Below are 20751 nucleotides of genomic sequence, written 5' to 3'. Positions count from 1 at the left end.
GAGTCAAAAGAATATGTTATAATCTAAGAAAGGAACCATTTAAAATTGAACAGTGTGTAGATTAGGTGCCAACACATAATTAGAAGAGACAAAAGGAATCTTCCAGTCTCACAACAAAATACTCTATTCAAACAATATGCCTGAAGTATCCTGGGAAGGCATAACTTACAGATCACATCTGAACCTCTCTAGATCTAAATCTGACTGTAGACTTCACAAGAATTCAAGTTCCTTTCCTAGTTAGGCCAGCAGCATTCCAAGATGATCTTTGCCCAAGATAAAACGATATTTCTTGCGCCCGGATCTGCTCAGAAGCAAGGTAATCATGAAACAATATCTTTAATATTTTTTCAAAATATTTGCAACAAATTTTAAACAATTTGTCTAGTAAACAGACTTCGTGGGTTAAGAAGTGCATCTTAAGTTAATTAACTATGACCTTTATATATTTTGCTAATATAGAACCGCAAGATAGAACCCATAGAACCATGAGATTCCCCACCACGGAAAGGGCAAATGGACTGGAATTCAAAAGACGAGTTCTAATCTTTGCCGAGTAATTGACTTGGGAAAGTTACTTAAATTCTTCCTAACTTGAAAATAAAAACTGGATAAAGAAGCTGTGGTATATTTATACAATGGAATACTGCACAGTGATTAAAAAAAAAAGAATAAAACAATGCCATTTGCAACAACATGGATGGACCTGGAGATTGTCATTCTAAGTGAAGTAAGTCAAAAAGAGAAAGAAAAATACCATATGATATCACTCATATGTGGAATATAAAAAGAAAAAGAAAAGAGGACACTAATGAACTCATTTACAAAACAGAAAGACTCGCAGACATAGTAAACAATCTTATGGTTACCAGGGGAAAGGGGGTAGGAGGGGATAAACCTGGGAGTTTAAGATTTGCAAATGTTAACCACTACATATAAAAATAGAAAAAAAAAACAGATTTCTTCTGTATAGCACAGGGAACTATATTCAATATCTTGTAATAACTTTTAATGAAAAAGAATACGAAAATGTATGTAAGTATACATATGCATGACTGGGACATCATGCTGTACACCAGAAATTGACACACTGTAACTGACATATCTCAATTTAAAAAGGGGAAAAAATAAAAGTATTGAATAACTATAGGGATGATAATTTAAGACATGAGGCAGTAGAAAAACTTCAAGTTGAGCATCTGGAGACTGCACTGAATTTAGGAGAAACCACCATATATTATCAGTGGTTAAGTCTATGGCGAAAAGCCTTGTGTTTGCTGTGTTGTGCTGTTGTGCTGTAACGCCCCAGCACTGCTGCTGATGTGCTACTACTCAAGTCACTGAACCGTCTTGGGCTCTATTCCCACCCATTCTGAATAGTTAATACCAACCCTTTCTTAGGAAGGACCAACTCCTCGCTAAGCACCATGCAAAACATCTCTCATTTATTATCTCATTTAATCTAACAGCCCTGTTACCAACCTCATCAAATCTGGAAAGCTCAGGTAAGCTAAGCAACTTGTCTAATGTCACCCAGCTAATTAGTGGAAGAGCTAAGATTTGCACCCAGGTCTTCTATCATCAGAGCCCAAGCTCTTAACCACCATACTGTATTTTCCAGAATAAGGTCAGTATCCTTGAAGTCCTTCCTTTGATTAAAAAAATGAAGAGATGGTTCTTAGGTCAAAAGTCAAAGAGCACTGTTGTGCTGCTCTGCTGGGATGTCCAAATAATCTCGCAAATTCCACTACAAAAGAATGCAGACACAGAACCAGCCACAGGTGTATCCCTAAGTACCAGTTTATCAGACATGAAAAGAAGACTACGATCTCTTGCCTCTTTTGAAATTTCCTCTTACTAAAACTGGAATGTGGGTAACTCTAGTCTATACCTTACCTTTTAACAGCTGGGAAGACAATGAGAGCAAAAAGCCTTGAAAATTAGCTGTTTCTCATGATGCAGAAGAAAACTCAACTCTCTGATTTAAACATTAAATTAGAAGGAGAAATAAAGAGATGAAACCAAATTCTTTCTCCCGCCTAACTGAAACTATCGGGATGTGGGCTCAGTAGCATTTCCCTAGTTAGGAGAAAGAAAATACACAGTTAGCATCCTCTGACTGCCTACCACATTCTCTTATTCTTTAATTATAAGACCTCTGGTACCTGGGAATTCTTAGTAGTCTCCTGCAAGGAGAGTGAGCTCAGAGGAAGCAATCTCTTCTCCCACCTACACTCTAACTTTCCTCCTTTCCTTCCTTCCAGCCTGTCCAAGAGCACCCCTGTTTGGCTCTCCTCTTTTCTCTCTCTCTCCAGCAGGTAGAGACCCCTCCACACAGTATCAATGTGCAGCTTCCTTATCTTTCAGGATCTTTACCCTCTGTACCTGGCTGCTCTACCAATAAGGTATTCCCACTCTATGAAAATTGTTTCCATCCCTTAACACATACGTACATAAAGTCTCACTTTACAAGAACCAGGTCAGCAAAAGATTGATAAAAACATTTACTCAACTAGCAATATAGGACTGAGCTGACTTTGACCTCAAAAGACTTCCTACAATTTTAAGGTTAACATCCATTGTATGAGATAAATGTGTTAGGTCTGGTGAGAACTGTCCAAGATTCTAATTCAACAAAAATTGAGATAAATTAATAAACACTAACAAAAACAACAGAATTTTCAATTACTCATGTATGCAACACATTTATGGAGGATGACAGAAAGAATGCAAAGATGAACAAAGCTATGTTCTAATTTTCAAGCAGCTGAGAGTCCAACAGTCAAGATAAAATATGCACAATTAGTTTTAACCCTGCATATAACCAGTAACTCCCACAAGAAAGGTACAGACACTTCCTTCAAAAACTTAGAGAATTAAGAATTCTAACTGAAGATATCATGGGAGACATACTGGAGGAAGTGGTATTTTGATCAGTCTTTAAGGGAGAGTTAAGAAATGTGCAGTTGTGGAGGTGGAGGAAGGCATAAGATTATTTGGACAAATGCAGAGAGGAGGATTTAAGTGTTTTCAAGTAGAATTACACAGCCAAATATTTTTAAATATTGAAATTTCAGTTCCTTTTTTTCAGTGCAATAGAAAGTATTAGTTGCTAATGAAACTGCCACTCAAGAAATGTAAAATAAAATAATATAACACATTATCAAAAAATCAGTGGGAACTCAATATTTTAAAAAACACATTTTCTAGCTCCGTCACTAGCAAGATGGCTCATAGCAGCACCACCTGTGTGAACTGCCAACTTTCATGCATATCTCCAGTACCTAGATTCAGATCTCTGAAATGCTTGCTGGCAGAAGAAATCAAGTCTTAAGCCAACAGTTGTTTGGATGTCTTAGAGCAAGAAAAATCAAGATGGCTCTAGAACATGTTATTGCTATGGAGCACTTAAGCTTTCAGAGGTTTATAAAGCAATATGAAAAGACAAAAGATCAGTTTAGTAAGTCTTTCAGTGGCCATGACATGAATATTTGAGTGGCAAAGAGAAAAGGATTTAGTAAGCACTTAAAATTAGTTGAATTTGCATCTATAATGGTACTTAAAGAAGAAACGTTATTGTAGTATATCAAAAAGTGGTTATAATGAAACAAAAGTGTGACTGTAATAGTGTGTACTTAATATTTTATTAATTTTAATATGTAGGAGAACGTTAACATATCAAGACAGGTATGTTTTTTATTAAGTATATGTTCATTTACTAAGGAATGATAAAACTTCTCTTTGTAAGTAGGAAAGGGTTAATTTTAAAAATTCATAAGATAATTATTCCTAGAAAAAGTAAGAATTGTACTAAGAATAGGAATAAATTATTAGGACCTATAAACCACATACAAATGAAGATGAAAACAAGCCAGAAGTTAGAGAGTACTGGTGGTCACACACAAGCTGAAAGATGATGCAGTTGTATGTTTGTTCCAGTGTAACAGAAGAAATGAGCCACAGAGCTGCACTAAGGTCACAGATTTGTTATCTCATCTCTTAAGAGAAAAAGCCTCTAGGCTGTCCTCCTAAATATAACAAGATAGTAACAAGGTAGGCACGTCTTTCCAATACCACTAACAGACCAGCTCCAAAAGTAACAGGGCAATGGTTAAGGTAAAGTGGGCACTGCAAAATTTAAAGAACAACTCATTCTGGGGAAAACACAAGGTATTGAAAAAACTAACCTATAAAGCATGAACTTAGAAAACACGCTGATCTAACAAGTGAAGTCATAAAATGGATTCCAATCAGACAACCAGTAATTCCCATTTGAAACAGCTCAGGAAGAGAAAGAGGACCCATGGTCCCAACAAAGAACAAAGTGGTGATAAGCAAGGGCGTGTAAGCTCAGGGATCTGAAACAGTATTATTCCTCTTCTGGAACCAATAAAATTACTGCAACTCCAGCAACATATGAAAATATGTATAACTGTAACCTTAGAGAAGATCAATATAACTGTTTCAATAATTCTCAGAAGTGAAAAAACAAGTAGAGAAAAAATTCAAAAAAGAGTTAAATCTACAGGGTTGTTATTTAGAATGGGTTAAAATATAATCATAAGTTTGGAAATAATTGTACCTGTGCAACACATTTTTCTGCTGTTTGAAGTGTTTGGCATGTACAAAGAAACCATGATACTTTTGAACGTTCATCATATAATGGCTAGTTTTCGTATTAAATGTTTGAGTTTAAGAAATTAAGCAGTAGACAAAGAACGAGGACTACTGAGTGCTCCTTAGGCATTAAAGTATCATAGAACAGTCATTTAAAAAAACCACACACCACTACAAAATAACTAAAGCTCTACTAGGTCATCGGTGACCAATACCATTTGAAAAATGCAGATTCCCTTAGAAAGAGAGGGGCACGCCTGGCTCCTGGGTGCCACGTGCAACATGAACCCTCAGAAATTTATCCAAAGGCTCCCCAAGCACGGGCTCTGTACTTTTTTGGTAGACTAAAACAAACTCTAAATGAATGGTAAATGAGAGAACTTTCTTTTTATGGATGAAATCTATGGATATAACATGATGTGGCCAAATCTATGGATATGATAAAAGCAAAAAACTGAACATTCAGTCTATTTAGGCTGAAAATGACTCAAAGGATCATTCACACAATGAGCAAGTGGGCCAGGAAGAATCTTGGAAATGACAAGGAACAGAAAGGAGAAAACTGATGAGCTTCTTTATTATTGCTATTGAGATATAGTTGGTGTATAGCATCATATTAGTTTTAGGTGTACAACTTGATGAGCTTATTTACAAAAATTCACAATGTAATGAATTCTAAGTGTGAAGTCTGTTGTCCACCAAAGAGATTTAGATGCTATGGCTAGGTGAGATACAAAGAATCTCCACATAACCAACGTGTAAGCTTCAACAAAGTGGCTTTAAAATTACTAATTCTAAAGAAATATAATCAGAAGTTGACAACACTGTGTCTCATTGTTTCTTACCTTCCCTGGTTTGAGCTCAATGGTGATAAAGCACTCTGTTTGACTCCTGGTACAGATCGTGGCCCCTGACACAGACAGAAGTTCATCCATCAGGTTCACACCATCTTTCTGGAGCACAGTGACTGATTTGTTAAACGTGACTCGCCAAAAGACCTTGACATCTTCAAAAGCTCTAGGAACAAATCAAAACCTATGCAAATGCAGTCACAGAGTGCATTACTCCTGCAGCTAAGACCGAATGTGTTACCACTGTACCCAAGTGTACCTCTTCATCCAAACCACGGGACTTACTTTCTCACTGATAATGCTGAAAATAACCAATTCTCCCCATTGCAGCTAAGAAATTAAAGCCAGAGTTTACGTGGCATTGTTTGACCACATTCTATCCAATACTGATTAAATATGTATTGAGGTATAATTCCTGATATTATGTATCAGGAATGTGAAAAGAAGTTAACATTTTTCTGCCTATTATGCAACAGAAATACGCTCATTATGCAACATAAATATGAAAATAAAAATTATAGAAAACCTTGCCTTCAAGTAAACATTCTTTTATCTTTTAACAAGAATCCTAAATGAAAAACACTACTGCTAGGAATGGTTGCTACTCTACAAGTAAAGGGCAAGAGATATTGTAAAAGGTAGTATATATACATGTACATGTGTGCATACCAAGTACATGTACATGATGAACATTCAGAAGATGTGTACTATACAGTACTAAGTTGCAAGCGAAATTTTGGTAATCCAGCTCTCCCTAACAGAAAATGGTTGTATATGTGGCATGATCAGAGAATAGTAAATATGATGAAGTGATGACTTACATAATCTGGCATCTGTATGGCACTTTATAAAGTATAAAATGTTCAAGGTAACCCTACATTATGCTCATAAACCAAGTGTAAGTCACAGATTAGGAACTAGAGCATCTGAACACTGACATGCCAAATTCCCCACCACCTTCTTCTATCAACATTTCATCCTGTCTCTACCATTTTATGAATTCAAATTATACACTGTATAGACACACAGGATATTACATTTCCATATATATTCAAACATACCTGTTTGGCTGCCTTGAGACAATAAGATGCAGTGTGTTCATATCAGCTCCTTCACCCAGCTCTAGTCCACTCTGGGACTCCTCCCTGAATCCTATGATGCCATTGTGAAGATCACTCCCTGAAAAGAAAAATAGAGAATTACAAACTTGAAAGTATAACAATGAGTTTAAGCTGGAATGAACTTAGGGCCCACACTACACTGAAATAATCACTCCAAAATCTTGCCAACATACAAGCGAGCTTCTCACATGAGAGAAATACCAGTCAACGGCTCCTGCTGCTTTTCATTTCTCAGTGACCCAGGTTTGCAAAGTGATCCTAAAACCAATCAGCCTCAAAACCCACCTGTACCCCTCACCCTGGAACTCCTGAGGTTTCACGTAGGCAGTACTTCTGTAAGAAAACAGAAACCCACTGAACTGTCCCAAAGAGGGAGAGCTAGTGGTCACCAGCCCCTACTTCACAGGTCTGAAGCGTGAGCAACATGGAGCCAGCAGCTCAGGGTCGTGCGCGTGACTGACCGCTTTCATCCCGGGGTCTCGTGTGTGTTCTGTCTCAGCCAGACTGCCCATCCTCACCCTCAGCACTGAACCACTACGAAAAGCCAGGTGAGATGATGGGAACATTGCAGACAGAGTAAAGAAACTCAGGGTACACGACATGCAAAAGTGCTGGTGACACTGTCAGGTAAATTATATCACGTGACACCAAGAGGAGTCAATCACTTGCTGTGTGTGTGATGCCACGTGTTATGTAGGGAAGGTAAACATTAGGGAACTTCGTCGAGGCTCAACTGACTGATGAGTTAGGCTCAGAGCTGATAAATGGGAATTTGCCTGGAGAGTTAGGCTCAGAGGTGATAACTGGGTAGGCACCGATATGCTGTACTGGTATAGTACTGGCATGCCATACTGGTATGTGCTGGTATGCCAGCTGACTGAGGAGCACTTCCATTCCAGCTGGACCACAGCTGCTGTCCTGAGTCCCTAAAGAACCCTCTGCCACCATCCTAACCAATGTAAGATTTTCCTATGATCTAGTAACTAACAGGGTAATATTTGGGACAGCCAAAAGCCTCCAGCAACCAATGTGATTGGTCTCTGCCTCTGCCAAACAAACTGCTAAATATTTTGACTGTCAGCTCTGGTCTTATTTAAGCTATTGTAATGAAATATCTGTGTCATGGAATTGGGGGAGGAGGCTGCTCAGTGCCAAAACAATTTTAATAGAAATACAAAGACGGCGTTAAGCTATTGTGACTCAAAATCAGTAAATAACTTGGAGAACAGAATTCACAATATTCGATAAACTGGAGGAATAAAAATAAATGAAAATTCGAATTGGTGTAAATTTACAGAGTAACACAAATGGCACACTGCTAGGTGTAGAAGGAATTACACAATTGTAAACTTATGACTGAATTGTAACTGAATGGCCAAAATAAAATTCTAGGAAGTATCAAATCCTAAAAGTGGATCATAAACATATTTATTCTAAAAATTTCCTTTTTTAAAAAAAGAAACATAAGGCAAAGATACTAAATGATTTAATCAACATCTCTTAATTAGTGGCTGAGCTGGGTCAAAAATATAGGCTTCCTAATTTTTAGTTTTCTTTCCATTATACTGTTTTATAATAGCATCATCAGAAACTCCAAAATACTGTGTAGAACTCATAAATGTCTGCATAAAAGAGCAGAGTAGGCAAGACTCCTACATGACAATGCCTTGTCAATACTCTAATTAGTATAAGGTATTGACAAGTTGAGCTCATCCACTTAAAGAAATACAGTATGATTTCAGAGGAAAACTGCAAATTATCACTAAAAAATTTTATAACATACATGAGGAACTCTTAAAAAAATCACTGACCCATACACACGTACAAAAGTTATATAAACCACACTGGTTCAAAAGGAGAACAGAAGAAAATAGTTTAAATCTATTTTCCAACAAATATAGAGAATTTCTGACAATGCGATCTTAGATTTTGGGATGATTTAGCGAAAGTGGTTAGGAAATTCAAAATGAGGTTTCTAAACAGGATAGGCAATCATGTGTGGATGATTAACTATTTTCCAGAGGAAAAACATGAACTTAAGTATTTTCAAGGCTTACCCTGTATTGTGAAAGTACAGATTTATAGATTGTTCACTGGCTCTGAGCTACATGACATTTACAGCCCATTAAATTCTAGCCTGGCACCTCAGAACAACACCATGAGTTCATAACATGGGTTCAAGACATAGGAAAACAGTTTCAATGCTTTACTATCAGTGATTCAAGTAATTCACCCTCTTAAATTTAAGACAGAATGATCTTACTACAAATCCTGTACCACAAAAGTTCATTTTTATCTCCATCATTCCAAAGATATACCTGTGATAACGATCATGGCAAAAGCTGCAAACCCCGCGTCATCCTTTCCCTTCACAATCCGCGCGCCCCCTCGTGGGTCTGTGAGAAACACATAGAAGAATTCCTGTCCCTCAGGCTCGTCATCATCTAAAATTTGAACCAACACATTATGTTCTCTTTCTCCATCTACAAATGTAAGGATAAGGGTTTGCTCTTGAAAATCTTCCTCTTCAGTTGCCCATGTTAGGTTGGAAATCGTAGAGGCGTCAGGAAAGGGCAATGCATTTGGTTCCTTCTGAGCAGACCTTTCACCAAAAGTTTTAACTGTCACACTGACATTGCCAGCAGACCCACCAGTTCTTCGGACAAGAACTTCCGCAGCATTAAACGTGCCATTCTTCACCTCCTCTTCAACGTAAACAACGGGTGGCCCAAGACTAAATGTTCCCCGATCGGACACATCTGCAGTTACAGTGGCCACGTCAGGCTTCTCAGAAGTGGCAGATGTACCAGGAAGGGTGACAAGGCTCTCAGCGGCGGCAGATACACCAGATGCCTCTGTTTCGGTTGGCTGTGGAATGGCAGGTACCTTGGTGGTGTCAGGGTATGCGGGGGAGGAGGTGGCTTCTAGAGGAATGAGAGCTGTGTCAACTGCTGTGGCCACAGTTGTCTTGGGGAAAGAAACATCCATTCCTGCCAGGTCATCATTGTCCAATATTGTGACCACTGCTACACTGAAATCTATATTTAGGCGTGGTCTCCAATCAGCATCGAACTTTTGTAATCCTCTAATTTCTACGGAAGTTAGATTAACATAAAAAATTTCCTCTATCTCAGGAAGCTCATCATTAATCAGAATTATTTCAATATCAGCCTCAGCTTGGAATTTTTGAAAAAGCAGCTCCCCGTTGTGAACAGGCTCAAAGTCTTCCAGGGGCTTTGCCCTTCCTGCAGTTGTCTGATAGGAAACTTTAATAAGATCCCCGTGGAACCCATACAGTCTTTGTACATGTAATCTGATCATCTGTGCATCCTCTGACACGAGGATATTTCTTGAACTAGAGGAAAATTGAAAGACTCCCATTGGTTCAATTTCAGCAACAGTGAAACCTGACCTGGAAAAAAAAATTAAACCATCAGAGAATCGAAGCAAAACATGAATCCCACTGTAGAGATTCATCTTTCACACAGTTAAGACGCTGCTTGTGAGGGCATCTTAAAAATGACATGCCTTTTCAAATTCTGTCAAGCCCTACTCACTTATTGATGAATACACCAGAACACGAGAAACACGAGAACAGGAGCTGTCATCGCAGGTGGCGGGTCCTCACAAGTGTCAGCAAAGGGAAGAGCTCACAGGGCTCTGGTCTGCTTCTCCAGTCACCCCACAGCAGCCCTCTGAAGGGTCTGAAGCGCCAGGCTCTTTCTTATGATCAGCACACGGGAACCAGAAACTCTCAGGATGCTCTGGATGTCAGCCAGATTTCTTATCTAACCTAATAGCAATAGTTGCCTCTACTAGACGTAAAATCCTTGTTTCTTTCTATCAGCCAGTAATGGGACTATTCTCTCACACAAGTTTTGCTAAAATTTTATACATGAATCGGTGATGACTGAGTGATTTATTCTTAGTTTTTTCGTATGGAGTTCTGTTGTGAGTTACTAGTTATGTTAGAAGTAACAATGGTAGCCTATCAACCTAATCCAGACCATAGACATAATTTCTCCGGCTAACAATTTTTTTTCATCTAAATTTGAATATCTTTCAGGAGGACAGCTCAGAGCTCATCACTCTCTACTGTCAATAGTGGTTAAGAGTTCTGATAGCGGCCAGACAGCCTGGGTTCAAATCACGGATCCAACACTTATTAGCTATGTGACTCTGGGTCCATTATATAATCTATCTGTGACTCACTTTCTTCATCTATAAAGTGGGACTAGCAATCGTATCTATGTCATATGGATGTTGTGAACAATAAGAGTAAGAGTAAACAAATATATATATTTGTTATACCCTTTGCAATGCCTGGCATGGGGTAAGCACTGTAAAACTGTTAGCTATTATTGCTATTGTTAAAAGCACTTGAATTTGCTACCCTGAAATATGTTCTGTGTCCAAACACTTTTTAAATGGTATATGTACAGTATAAAGCCTTATTTGATTCTGCCAACCAACATCTCCCACACGTAAACATGTATACAAACATACTTGAACACACACTGATTTTTCCAACATATTTTTCCCATTTTCCATAAGTAAACTGAAGAACAGAAAATCAAGGAACTTTCCCAAAGTCACACAGCAAGTAAGTGGCAGAGCCAGAACTAAATTGAGGAGTCTGGCTCTAAGATCTGCCCCGTATTCTGATCAATCCCATCTCACATACGAGAAGGGTCAACTGCTTTTGGCCCGAACCTGTGTATCTGCAAATATACCGACGTAAATTACACTCAACAGAACTACTGGTACAAATGACGTAATTATCCTCCTATGATGTCTTATTCTTACTCTTTATCCCTTGGGGAAATCAGGTATTTCTGGCTGCCTTTCAGAAGACATCATGGTTCTTATCATAGGAGATGTCACTCCAGGCCAACATTCTCGAGGTAACAGTCGTGATAAACTCTTCAAGCAAGCAGTGGGCGGTGACTTCGCGAAAGTCAGCCCTCCGTGGCATCTCTGGCATGCAGGCCATGTGTTGCTCTACACTAGAGCTGTTTTTGCATCTGCTTCAAGAAGCTTCTGCTTCTCTCTCTTCTTTTTTTTGTTTTTTTGTTTCAACTGGTGAATTCCAGCATATTCCTCAGAGACTTTCTTGGCTAAGAATCAAGCTGTTCTTACCGAAGTTGAGCCCCACCGGGGGCACTGCTTTGCACTCCTGAGAGGTGAATAACAAAAGCCTCTAGTCGCCCAGGGCTAGGAAATGTCCACAGCAAGACTCGTTCACTTTCTTCTCCATGGGAAAAGGAAAGACTCCCTGACAGGGAACATGAAAAGGGGAGAAGTGTTTCATTTCTGAGCTCTTCAACTGGGATTCAACTCTTAAAAATGTAGTGAAATATTTTCTTTTCCAAAATTCTATGACAGTCTACAAAAGGTAAAACATTTAAAGTCAGTGGAGGGGGGAGGTAAATAAACCTATAGGAGGGGCTCCCTAGACCACACAAACCGTGCCTTCAACCCCCGTCTGCTTTACAAGGTAAAGGCCAAACCATCTGACAGTTGCATCTCACAGAGCTGATGGGATAACTAAGAACTAAAGTAGCTGGAATAACAATTGCTCTGCTGTCAGAAATATCCAGATGAAGACCCAAATGGATATAAACGTCTGTCTCTTTTGATTACTGCATGGACCACATTAGGTTTTCAGAAATAATTTTAACAAACTCCTCATATATAAACATACTAGTCTGCTTAGTGGCCACTATTTCCAGGTGAGGTATGACGTTTTTAATTTGACTGAATAGTTTCTCTCATTCTCACCAAGCAGCCTGTACAATTCTGACCACTTATATATGAGAGTATTGTATTAGAAAGCAAATAGTTCAGAGTGCAGACAGAGTAAGAGGATCCAAGAAAATCAGTGGACAATGATACATTTCTGAGTCCTATGGGGCAAGTCCTAGAAAAGCGACAACTCACCCAGTTTGGGGGTCATGTTGCCAACAGCGAATTCGGGGACTCCTAACCCAAGAGCATATCCGGCCGCCCAGGAAACCTCGAGAGACCCATACGTGCCTCTCCTAGAAACCACGGCTTGGCTTGTTCCAGCACTGATGTCCGTGAGTAGAAAAGCTGTAGATTCAAATCCAACCTAAGGAAAAACATGCTTAGAATATTTTCTTTCTAAAGGTTCTTGTTTTCTGAAGAATGAGTTAAAAATCAACTCTCTCTTCATTTACACAATATATTTCCTTGTTTTAAAATATATTCAATTAAAGTGTAATGTTTAAGAAACGACATCTGAGATTTGAAAATGTATTCTACTTTATAATTCTGATTGTAGTTTATAGCTCTATTTTTTATCAAGATGTAAACCTTTGAATTAACAATATCTAAAAAGAACTGTAATTATGATTAAATGAAAGCAAAGATTAAAATTACATTTTATTATGATTTGTTCATGGGTCTTTATAGAACTTGATTTCTCTATAACTGAAATTTGACTTCTTTCTAAGATATAATAATAAATTCTTCATTTATGAAGTGAGCACCATGAACTAGATTTTCTATTAAGGTTCTTTTCAGTTATTTGATTCAATTTAATAACTTTTATTGAGGATCAAAAACCTTCAAACATCTTTTTCATCCACATCAAGATCTTGTTTTAAGGGCAACCTTCCCAGGGAACCCTAGAAGTCACAGATGATTCATAGACGAAATAAGTTCTGGTCAAACAGTAAGAATGAAACCAGATTCCTGGCTTCACATTGTTCTTTAGACAATTCAGTTTACCTCTTTTGGTCCTAATTTCTACAAATCTGGGAGATCACGGGATCAACAGTTCTCTATTAAGATGCACTCTCTCCATTTTAAATTGGGATGGAGAGTTTCAGAAAAGTGTGAGAAGGTGCCACAGGACAGCTTCTGAAGCCACAAAGAAGAAAAAAAAAACAAAACAAACTTCATTTGACACCAGCCTGGATTCCTACTAAAGTGAGATTTCTGCTTAGCAAGTGCCAAAATGTGTATCTGAAACCATGCCTGCTACATGGCTAGAGCTTGTTTGCAAGTATCCTAGCCACATCTCTCTCTCTCACACGCACACATCACATACAAATACTGGTAAGGAGCAGAGAGGTACTCCAAGGACAGGGATACATCGTGACTGGCCCTTATCCAGCCCTTTGAGGTGACACAGTGTTATGACAACATGTATGGACAAGGAGTAGAAAACAGTTTGCTACACCAAATGAATAGTTCAGTTTGAAAGGAATCCTTTTTACAACAACCTGTTAACAAGAAGATGATAACAAAACTTCAGAGCATTATTAATTCTATACCCTCATTCCCTCTTGAATAGAGGGGCACAGGAAGAAAACAATCCCTCTCAATTATTTTTCATGCTGGTAGATTCCACTTTAGGGGACAAAGCAAGTTCATTTCCTGTGGAGAAGCAGCCCAGAGGGAGCAACCGAAGAGCATTCCGTTAGCGGCCAGGTCTGCCCATACTCCCGCCCCTTCCTCTGCACAGACTCGGCACCGGCATCCTGGGCCAGGCCTGCCCTGGTCAAGCTGAAGGAACTCCCACCTGAGGGAGTAGGATGCATGCTGATACCTCATTATGATTTAAAAATTACACACATAAGCACAGCCAGAGATGGCAGCCCTGTCTTGTTCATATATTGACAGAATTGGCCTACACCAGAAGCCAGGCCCTCAAGGTGTTCGCTTTTCTCCCGTGAATTTATCAAGTGAGGAGGAAACGATCTTTCCTAAAATGAACTCAGATAGAAGATTCAAATACTTAGGTGTGACCAAGACACAGGCTCTCACCACTAGCGATCATCTACATCAGCACAAACCTGCCACTGTAAAAACAGCCCCCAAATTAAACATTTACAATGTTAGTAAATGAAAAATATTAATTGACGTTTCATTCTAATTTTAACTATTTGGCATAAAATACCTCAATATTAAACATTCATTATCAAGAAAAAACCTGCAAGTTTTGACTCTAGATGAATGTTATTTTTAAAAATCTACATCTTACATTCAAATTCTGCAAGATCCAAACTTTCTAAAACGTTAAAAAGGAAATACATTTTTCCACCCACTGTCAAAAACTGACAAATTACTTTCATATAGTGTATCCATAATGTTCCCCTTGACATTCACAGGATTACTTAGGTTTAAGGAAATTGTGACTCGTAAGAAATTATAAGAATCTTAGTCCTTCCTGTAAAAGCTGCCCTCTAGTGGTTCTGGGATAGTACCACACCCAGGGCCAGTTACCTGGGAATTGGCAGCTTTCTCAGGGACTGGAAGGACAGCGGATTTTGCTTCCTGGAGAATTTTTGGCATGCCATAGAAACTTTCACTGACAAGCATCACAGCCACGAGTTGCAAGGTGAAATTAGAGCCCAGTGGTAGGAAGACCTATAAATAAACAGTATCAATAACTTTTTTAGTAGTAAAAAATAATTTTCAAAGGGAAGTATTGACATTTCACATGAGTCATTAGTTCTTGCCTTCTTTTCACTTTCATCAACATATGCACTTTTCCCCCATGTTATAAAACAAAGAGCCAGCATGAAAACTTCAGGGCTAAAAGTGACAGTCGTAGAGTATTAAAAAAAAAAACACAAATTTGCAAATTCTCCCTCTGTGCCCAAATGACCTCAAGAATGATGGGAACCCCCGTAGTAGTGTTAGTGATGGAATCACACGCCACAGGGATGAAAAGAGCTCACTGGTGAACAGTGTCAGCTCCTGCAATCAGCAAAGTTCACTTCATTCCTTTTCAGGGAATAGGTACTAGTAACTCTAATGACATTTACTCAAAATGGATAATGATTTAGATATACAGATTTTTTGAATATTTTGGACAAGTAAAAATTACTAACGCCATGTATTAGACTACCATATTTTCAAAGTTTTAGAATCCAGTAAAATAAGGAAATCCTGAATCTAAAACCTGCGTTTGCTTTAAACGACTTTTTTGACACTTATATTACGTTTTTCCACAGATATGTTGTTATTGATGATGGAGAGGCCCCCAGTTATCCCATAACCTGGAATATTACTGAAGATTCCATGTATCTTTACTGAATATAAAAACAACCATTTCTGTGAAATCTGTTCTTCTTTTAAATACAATGTACTGGAACACATATCACACTCCTGAAAGTGTAAAATCTGTACTATAGTGGTTTCAAACATGCAACATGAGGAGAACAGATGTTTTTCAATCAATCTTCATTTTTTTTCAAAATGACATTCACTGAACATGAAGCACAGAGCAAGTGCTAAGGAAACAGAAACAAATCACAGTGTCCTGACTTCAATCACGTGCCTCCCTTCTCTCCATCCCCATGCGGTTCACTGGCTGGGCGGCTAAGGATTTTTTTTTTAGTTCCTATTGTCTAAAGCATAAAGGGCCAGATGTCAGCTCAAAGCACTCAGTCATTTCTGCCTTCCTGCCCAGCTTCTCTGTTCATAGACCCATCCAGCACACAGACTTGCGCGGTGAGGCAGAACCCCAGGGTGCAGGAAATAAACATTAACATTGAACAGGAATAACCGTGGATTTGGGGAAACGCTGGTTTGCCTACAGAGGAAAAGCAGGCAGACTAATCTGAAAAGGAACACAAAAGTTTTCAGGAGTTGAGCCTGTGTTCTGCCCTTCCATGTCCCTGATCCAGGACTACATCACCAATACGACTCTACATATTTTCCGTCATTCTTGATGGCGCCTGGGCACAAACAGAATTCACAGTCCCATAATAGCCTGTGCACATCTTAAACACTGCTCCTTCACTTGCTTTTATAACTGGTGTTAAAGGGCTTTCTCCTGCACTCGACCGGGAGCAACAACACGACAACCGGGATTGTCTTTTTCATCGTTGCATCTGCTGGGCTTCTCACAACAGCTGACACATAGTAAGTGCTCAGTAAATATCAGAATAAATGACAACCACGAATATAATCTTATCTTGCTTTCTAACTTACATTCTTTTAAATGCAGACACTTGTTTCTTTAGCATGCCAATGATCCTTATCGTCAGTGAGTACTTCATAAAAGAAGGCTGTGTTAACCAGGGAGGGTAACTGTTCACTCCCTGGTCCTAACGTTAAACCAGCTTCGAGTCTTCCAGTTTTCAGAACCTAATGGAAACTATTCTGTTTCAAGACCCACTTGAAGGTCCTTCTCTGTGGCTGACTTGTTCAAAGTCTTACCTTTTATCAGGAGGGTAGAGCAGGCAGAACTGTCTGTAACTTAGATAACTAATACCCCAGACTTTAAGGAGCAATGCGTTATATCCAGGGTGTGAGGGGAGAAAGGGACCACTGGAAAAATCTACACCTTGCCCTAAAAAGCCACCTTGGAAGACTAATTCACACAGCAACACCTAATAATCTATGTGCAGTCTAGACTACACACCCTGAAATGCAAGAGAGAGAAGAAACCCACAAAATTTAAATATATTAATGGAAGATATTAATGTGAGCAAATAAGAGGAAGGTCTCATGTATGCATAACTTAGTTAACTTTTATTACTCTGTTAAAAATAGAAATGATAAAAACAAAATAGGGTTCAAAACAGATACAAAGAAATCCAAAGATAACTCAAACAGGAAGTAAGAAAGCTAAGTATCTTTATAAGCTATATCACTAAGCTTTCTAAGCGACACGAAAAGAGGACTACCAACCTTCAAAACGTCCCGGGTACCACCGCAAGAGATAATCTAAAAGCTAGGCAGGTCACGGGTCTTATTCCATGTGATCACATACTTCAGTTTTCTCATACGCAGTCTGAAACTAATTTGTATTATCTACCTTGTAAAATAATAGTGTAATTTCACTGTGGCATGCCTAACTGTCAAATGAAATCTTGCTATAAAATAGTACAAAACTATTCCTAGAAAAATTAAAGGAATGCCTCCTAGTGTTCATTAGCAGAAATTTTAACCTGAATGTGTTCAGAAGCTGATACTATTTTGACATGTATGAGAAAATGTTTAAAAGTTACCTACTTAAAGCAAACTGTATTTTTAGAACTCCTTTAACTTGTAAGTACAATGATAATCTGGTTACCTTAATCCACCTCTCATTTCCCCAGGTTTGCACTCTTTATTCCAGTCTTGAGAATGTGGGGATACAGGAAATGGATACAGAAACTGATGAAACAAGGTCATGGCACTGAGTCAACTTCCCAAAGAGCTTTAGGGATATAAGAATAACTATGGAACCCATGGCTCCATGTTTTCCATTTATTAAGCAGCAGAAGTAAAAACGCAGTGCACAAAAGATCAAAAGTTGCATACTAGGTACGAGTTGGTGTAATGTGCTAAAAGACAGCCTATTTTCTATTGATCTTACACTTACATGAAAGTAGGATCATCAATTACTGAGCAGGCTAAACTTTGTGGACTATAACAGGAAAACTGCTTCATTTTTCTCCTCTCACTGCTTTGTGGGGTTTCTTTGCACCACCTTTTGACAATGTTGTGGGCAGATCTCAAAGCTTCTGCTACTTTTAAGAAGGTATACACCAGATCTGTATCAATAAAAACGTACATCTCACATTCAGTTAAAGTTCCCCTGTTTATCCCAGTTTTTCCCCGACCCACGGGTCAAGTTCTACGCTGGGAAAAGGATCACGGTGTGATTTTTCAATCCTCCACTCCCACCTGTGATCTTTCAATCCATCTTCTGGCACTTGCAGGGGAAGAGGATGGTGGCTTTGAGACAGGATGACAAAAATCTTGCCTCACTGCTGTAGCTCTTTCTTGAATAACACTGGCTGAACACCAACAGGCATCCAAATGTTTGACCTTTCATGGAATCAATTCGGGTGTTCATCAAAGACTTCAGAATTCAAGTTTTCACCATCCCTCCACAGAAACGATATAGTCTTCTGATGCCCTTTTTGACTGTCTCCTAGCTTCACAATCCACCCTGCAGATCTTTATCAAGATGACTCCAGTCTGGCAACCCTCTGGTACAGACTTTCTCAACCATGAGATAACTAATCCCCATTGCTATAATGCTTCCCACATATGAAGTAAATTACCTTCTCTCCTATGCACCTGGAATGACACTAGTTATCCTCCTGGGGGGATCAAGACAAAGAGTCACTTAAATCACTTTCAAATCACTGGGTCAGACTGAGAAAGACTGCTAGGTATCTATATGACCCACCAGAAATCCGTATACTCCTATCACTGTCACCAAAGGGTTGGCAGAATAGTCTGCTATCCTCTCTCCTCATTACCAAACCAACAGAAAACCACAGCCAGTTTCCCACGTTCCAGAATTTCAAGGACAGAAAAGCAGATACTATGTAGCCTCCACCAAACTCCAGGGAACACATCAGTGTCTCTCATTGCACCGCCCTTTGGTAGGAACTCAAGGAAGCCTACAAATATCTTCCTTCCAATAAGCAACCAGGGTTGTGTGTGTGTGTGTCAACAAGCAACCAGGGGTGTGTGAGTGTGTAGCATTTGGAACAATTCCTGGAACTCTGTAATCTAAGTAAGTGCCTGCTACTATCTAAACAAAAATATTTATCTCTAAATAAGAATATACTTATTTACTTATTACTGGTAAGTATTTCAGTATATGTATTATACAATAATTACTATGCATTTTATAAGGCATTTTTTATGCTTCCACTTAAATATCTGAGTAATATTTTAAACTGATCATGAGATTAACTAGGGCTTTCTTGAAGGAATTTTACTGGAATAATCAGGAGACTAAAGAAATGCCACAAACCTGACTCTTTACTGGCACCGTGTCCACTTTATAGCTGGTACCATCTTTGACCACCAGCTGCCTCTCTTCATTTTCAGTAACAACAGACTGCTCCTTACGATCAGATGATATTCGATATCCAACAGCCACATCTCCAAATGTTCCAGCAAGCCGGGTTATGTTAATTTGGATGAATCTACTAAGATTCTGTGCAATCAGTACTGACTGGTGATCTGAATACAGAGCAAATACCCCATGGGGATCATCATTTGCAGAAACAGAGAACCGTGTGATGCATTTTTCTGGATCCAGTTCTGCTCCTCCCTTTACAGAAACAAGCTGGACCACATAAACTTCCTCTATCTCAGGTATGTCATCTGGGAGCAGAAGAACATCAAAGCGTGCCTCACTTGCTCCATCAGCAATGGTGAAAAATCCTTTCGTAGAAAGAAAGTCTCCAGCAATATCAAACTCACTAGTTAATTTCCAGTAAACCTAATAAAAGGGAAAAAAAATCCAACAAAGTTATATAGTTCAGGATTTTGATTCAAAATCCTGTAAATCAGTTTTCCTCATTATCTCCAAAAAAATCCCTTAAGTGTGCATCATTATATTCAAAGTCAAACTCTCCAAGCAGTTAGTTAATTTAGGAAGTATCCTAACTCTTTTGGGTTGTTGTATGCAATTTGCAGAACAGGATTATGAAATCTCATTTCACCTGCTTCTAAAACAATAACATAATTTGAAAAGATAAAAACAAGTTAACTTTAAAGTATCTGCTCTACAAATACATTCAATAGTGAACAATAGACAGTATATGAAGGTAAAAAGTGAGTAGATAATCTGATGTTCACATTGGAATTTGTTTTTGTTTGTTTTTAATAAAAAGAGAATATCTAAGATTTCAAGAATTAAGAATTTTCCTCCCTAAACCCCTTATTTTTCCAAGAATTTTTTCCTTCAAACCATAAAGTTTCAACCAAAGAAGTAACAATTAATCCTCAATATAGGAAAAGAGGTAAGTTTATAGAGAAATTGCACAAAAAATGTTTTGCTAGCAATCAGAAAACCTTGATCTGTTAGATAGATATCTTGATCTGCAAGAGAATCTCCCAAAGTTCTGTATCAATATACACGGAAATACAACCCCTTAAAGAACAGCTGCTAAACAGAAAAATTATATTGAGAAATATATTAAGAATATATTAAGCAATTTATAAAAACCAGGAACAAGCTTGTTAAGTAGGAAAAGCTTCAAATTATGGTAAACAAGAAATTATAAATATAGTTCAGTCACACTCCTCTTCATGATTAAGTGTGAGAAAGATCTTTTTCATCTAATTGTAACTGAATTTAGAAAGACAGCTAGAGCTTGGTGCGGGAGAGCCCAAAGGTGCTTAGATGAACCTGCTCAGCTTCTGTGAAAACTCATATGTCATTTCAT

At 38.5% G+C, this 20751-nt stretch overlaps 1 protein-coding gene across 2 annotated transcripts in view; it reads right to left on the bottom strand.

Annotated features, from left to right (window-relative positions):
* Positions 1 to 20751, bottom strand: part of ADGRV1 (adhesion G protein-coupled receptor V1) — a 471359-nt gene that overhangs the window by 267384 nt on the left and 183224 nt on the right. For both annotated transcript variants that reach the window (XM_064482395.1, XM_064482396.1), the window contains 7 exons: positions 19329 to 19802; positions 14843 to 14986; positions 12530 to 12701; positions 11729 to 11864; positions 8908 to 10001; positions 6530 to 6647; positions 5463 to 5634 (listed from right to left, as the gene is read on the bottom strand). In XM_064482395.1, coding sequence (XP_064338465.1) covers positions 5463 to 5634; positions 6530 to 6647; positions 8908 to 10001; positions 11729 to 11864; positions 12530 to 12701; positions 14843 to 14986; positions 19329 to 19802 — 2310 coding nt within the window. The remainder of the gene's footprint in view (positions 1 to 5462; positions 5635 to 6529; positions 6648 to 8907; positions 10002 to 11728; positions 11865 to 12529; positions 12702 to 14842; positions 14987 to 19328; positions 19803 to 20751) is intronic.

The sequence above is a fragment of the Camelus dromedarius genome, chromosome 3, assembly GCF_036321535.1.
Source record: "Camelus dromedarius isolate mCamDro1 chromosome 3, mCamDro1.pat, whole genome shotgun sequence".
NCBI classification, from domain to species: domain Eukaryota; kingdom Metazoa; phylum Chordata; class Mammalia; order Artiodactyla; family Camelidae; genus Camelus; species Camelus dromedarius.
Note: the sequence above shows the minus strand (reverse complement) of the source record. Positions and strands in the feature narration are given on the sequence as shown.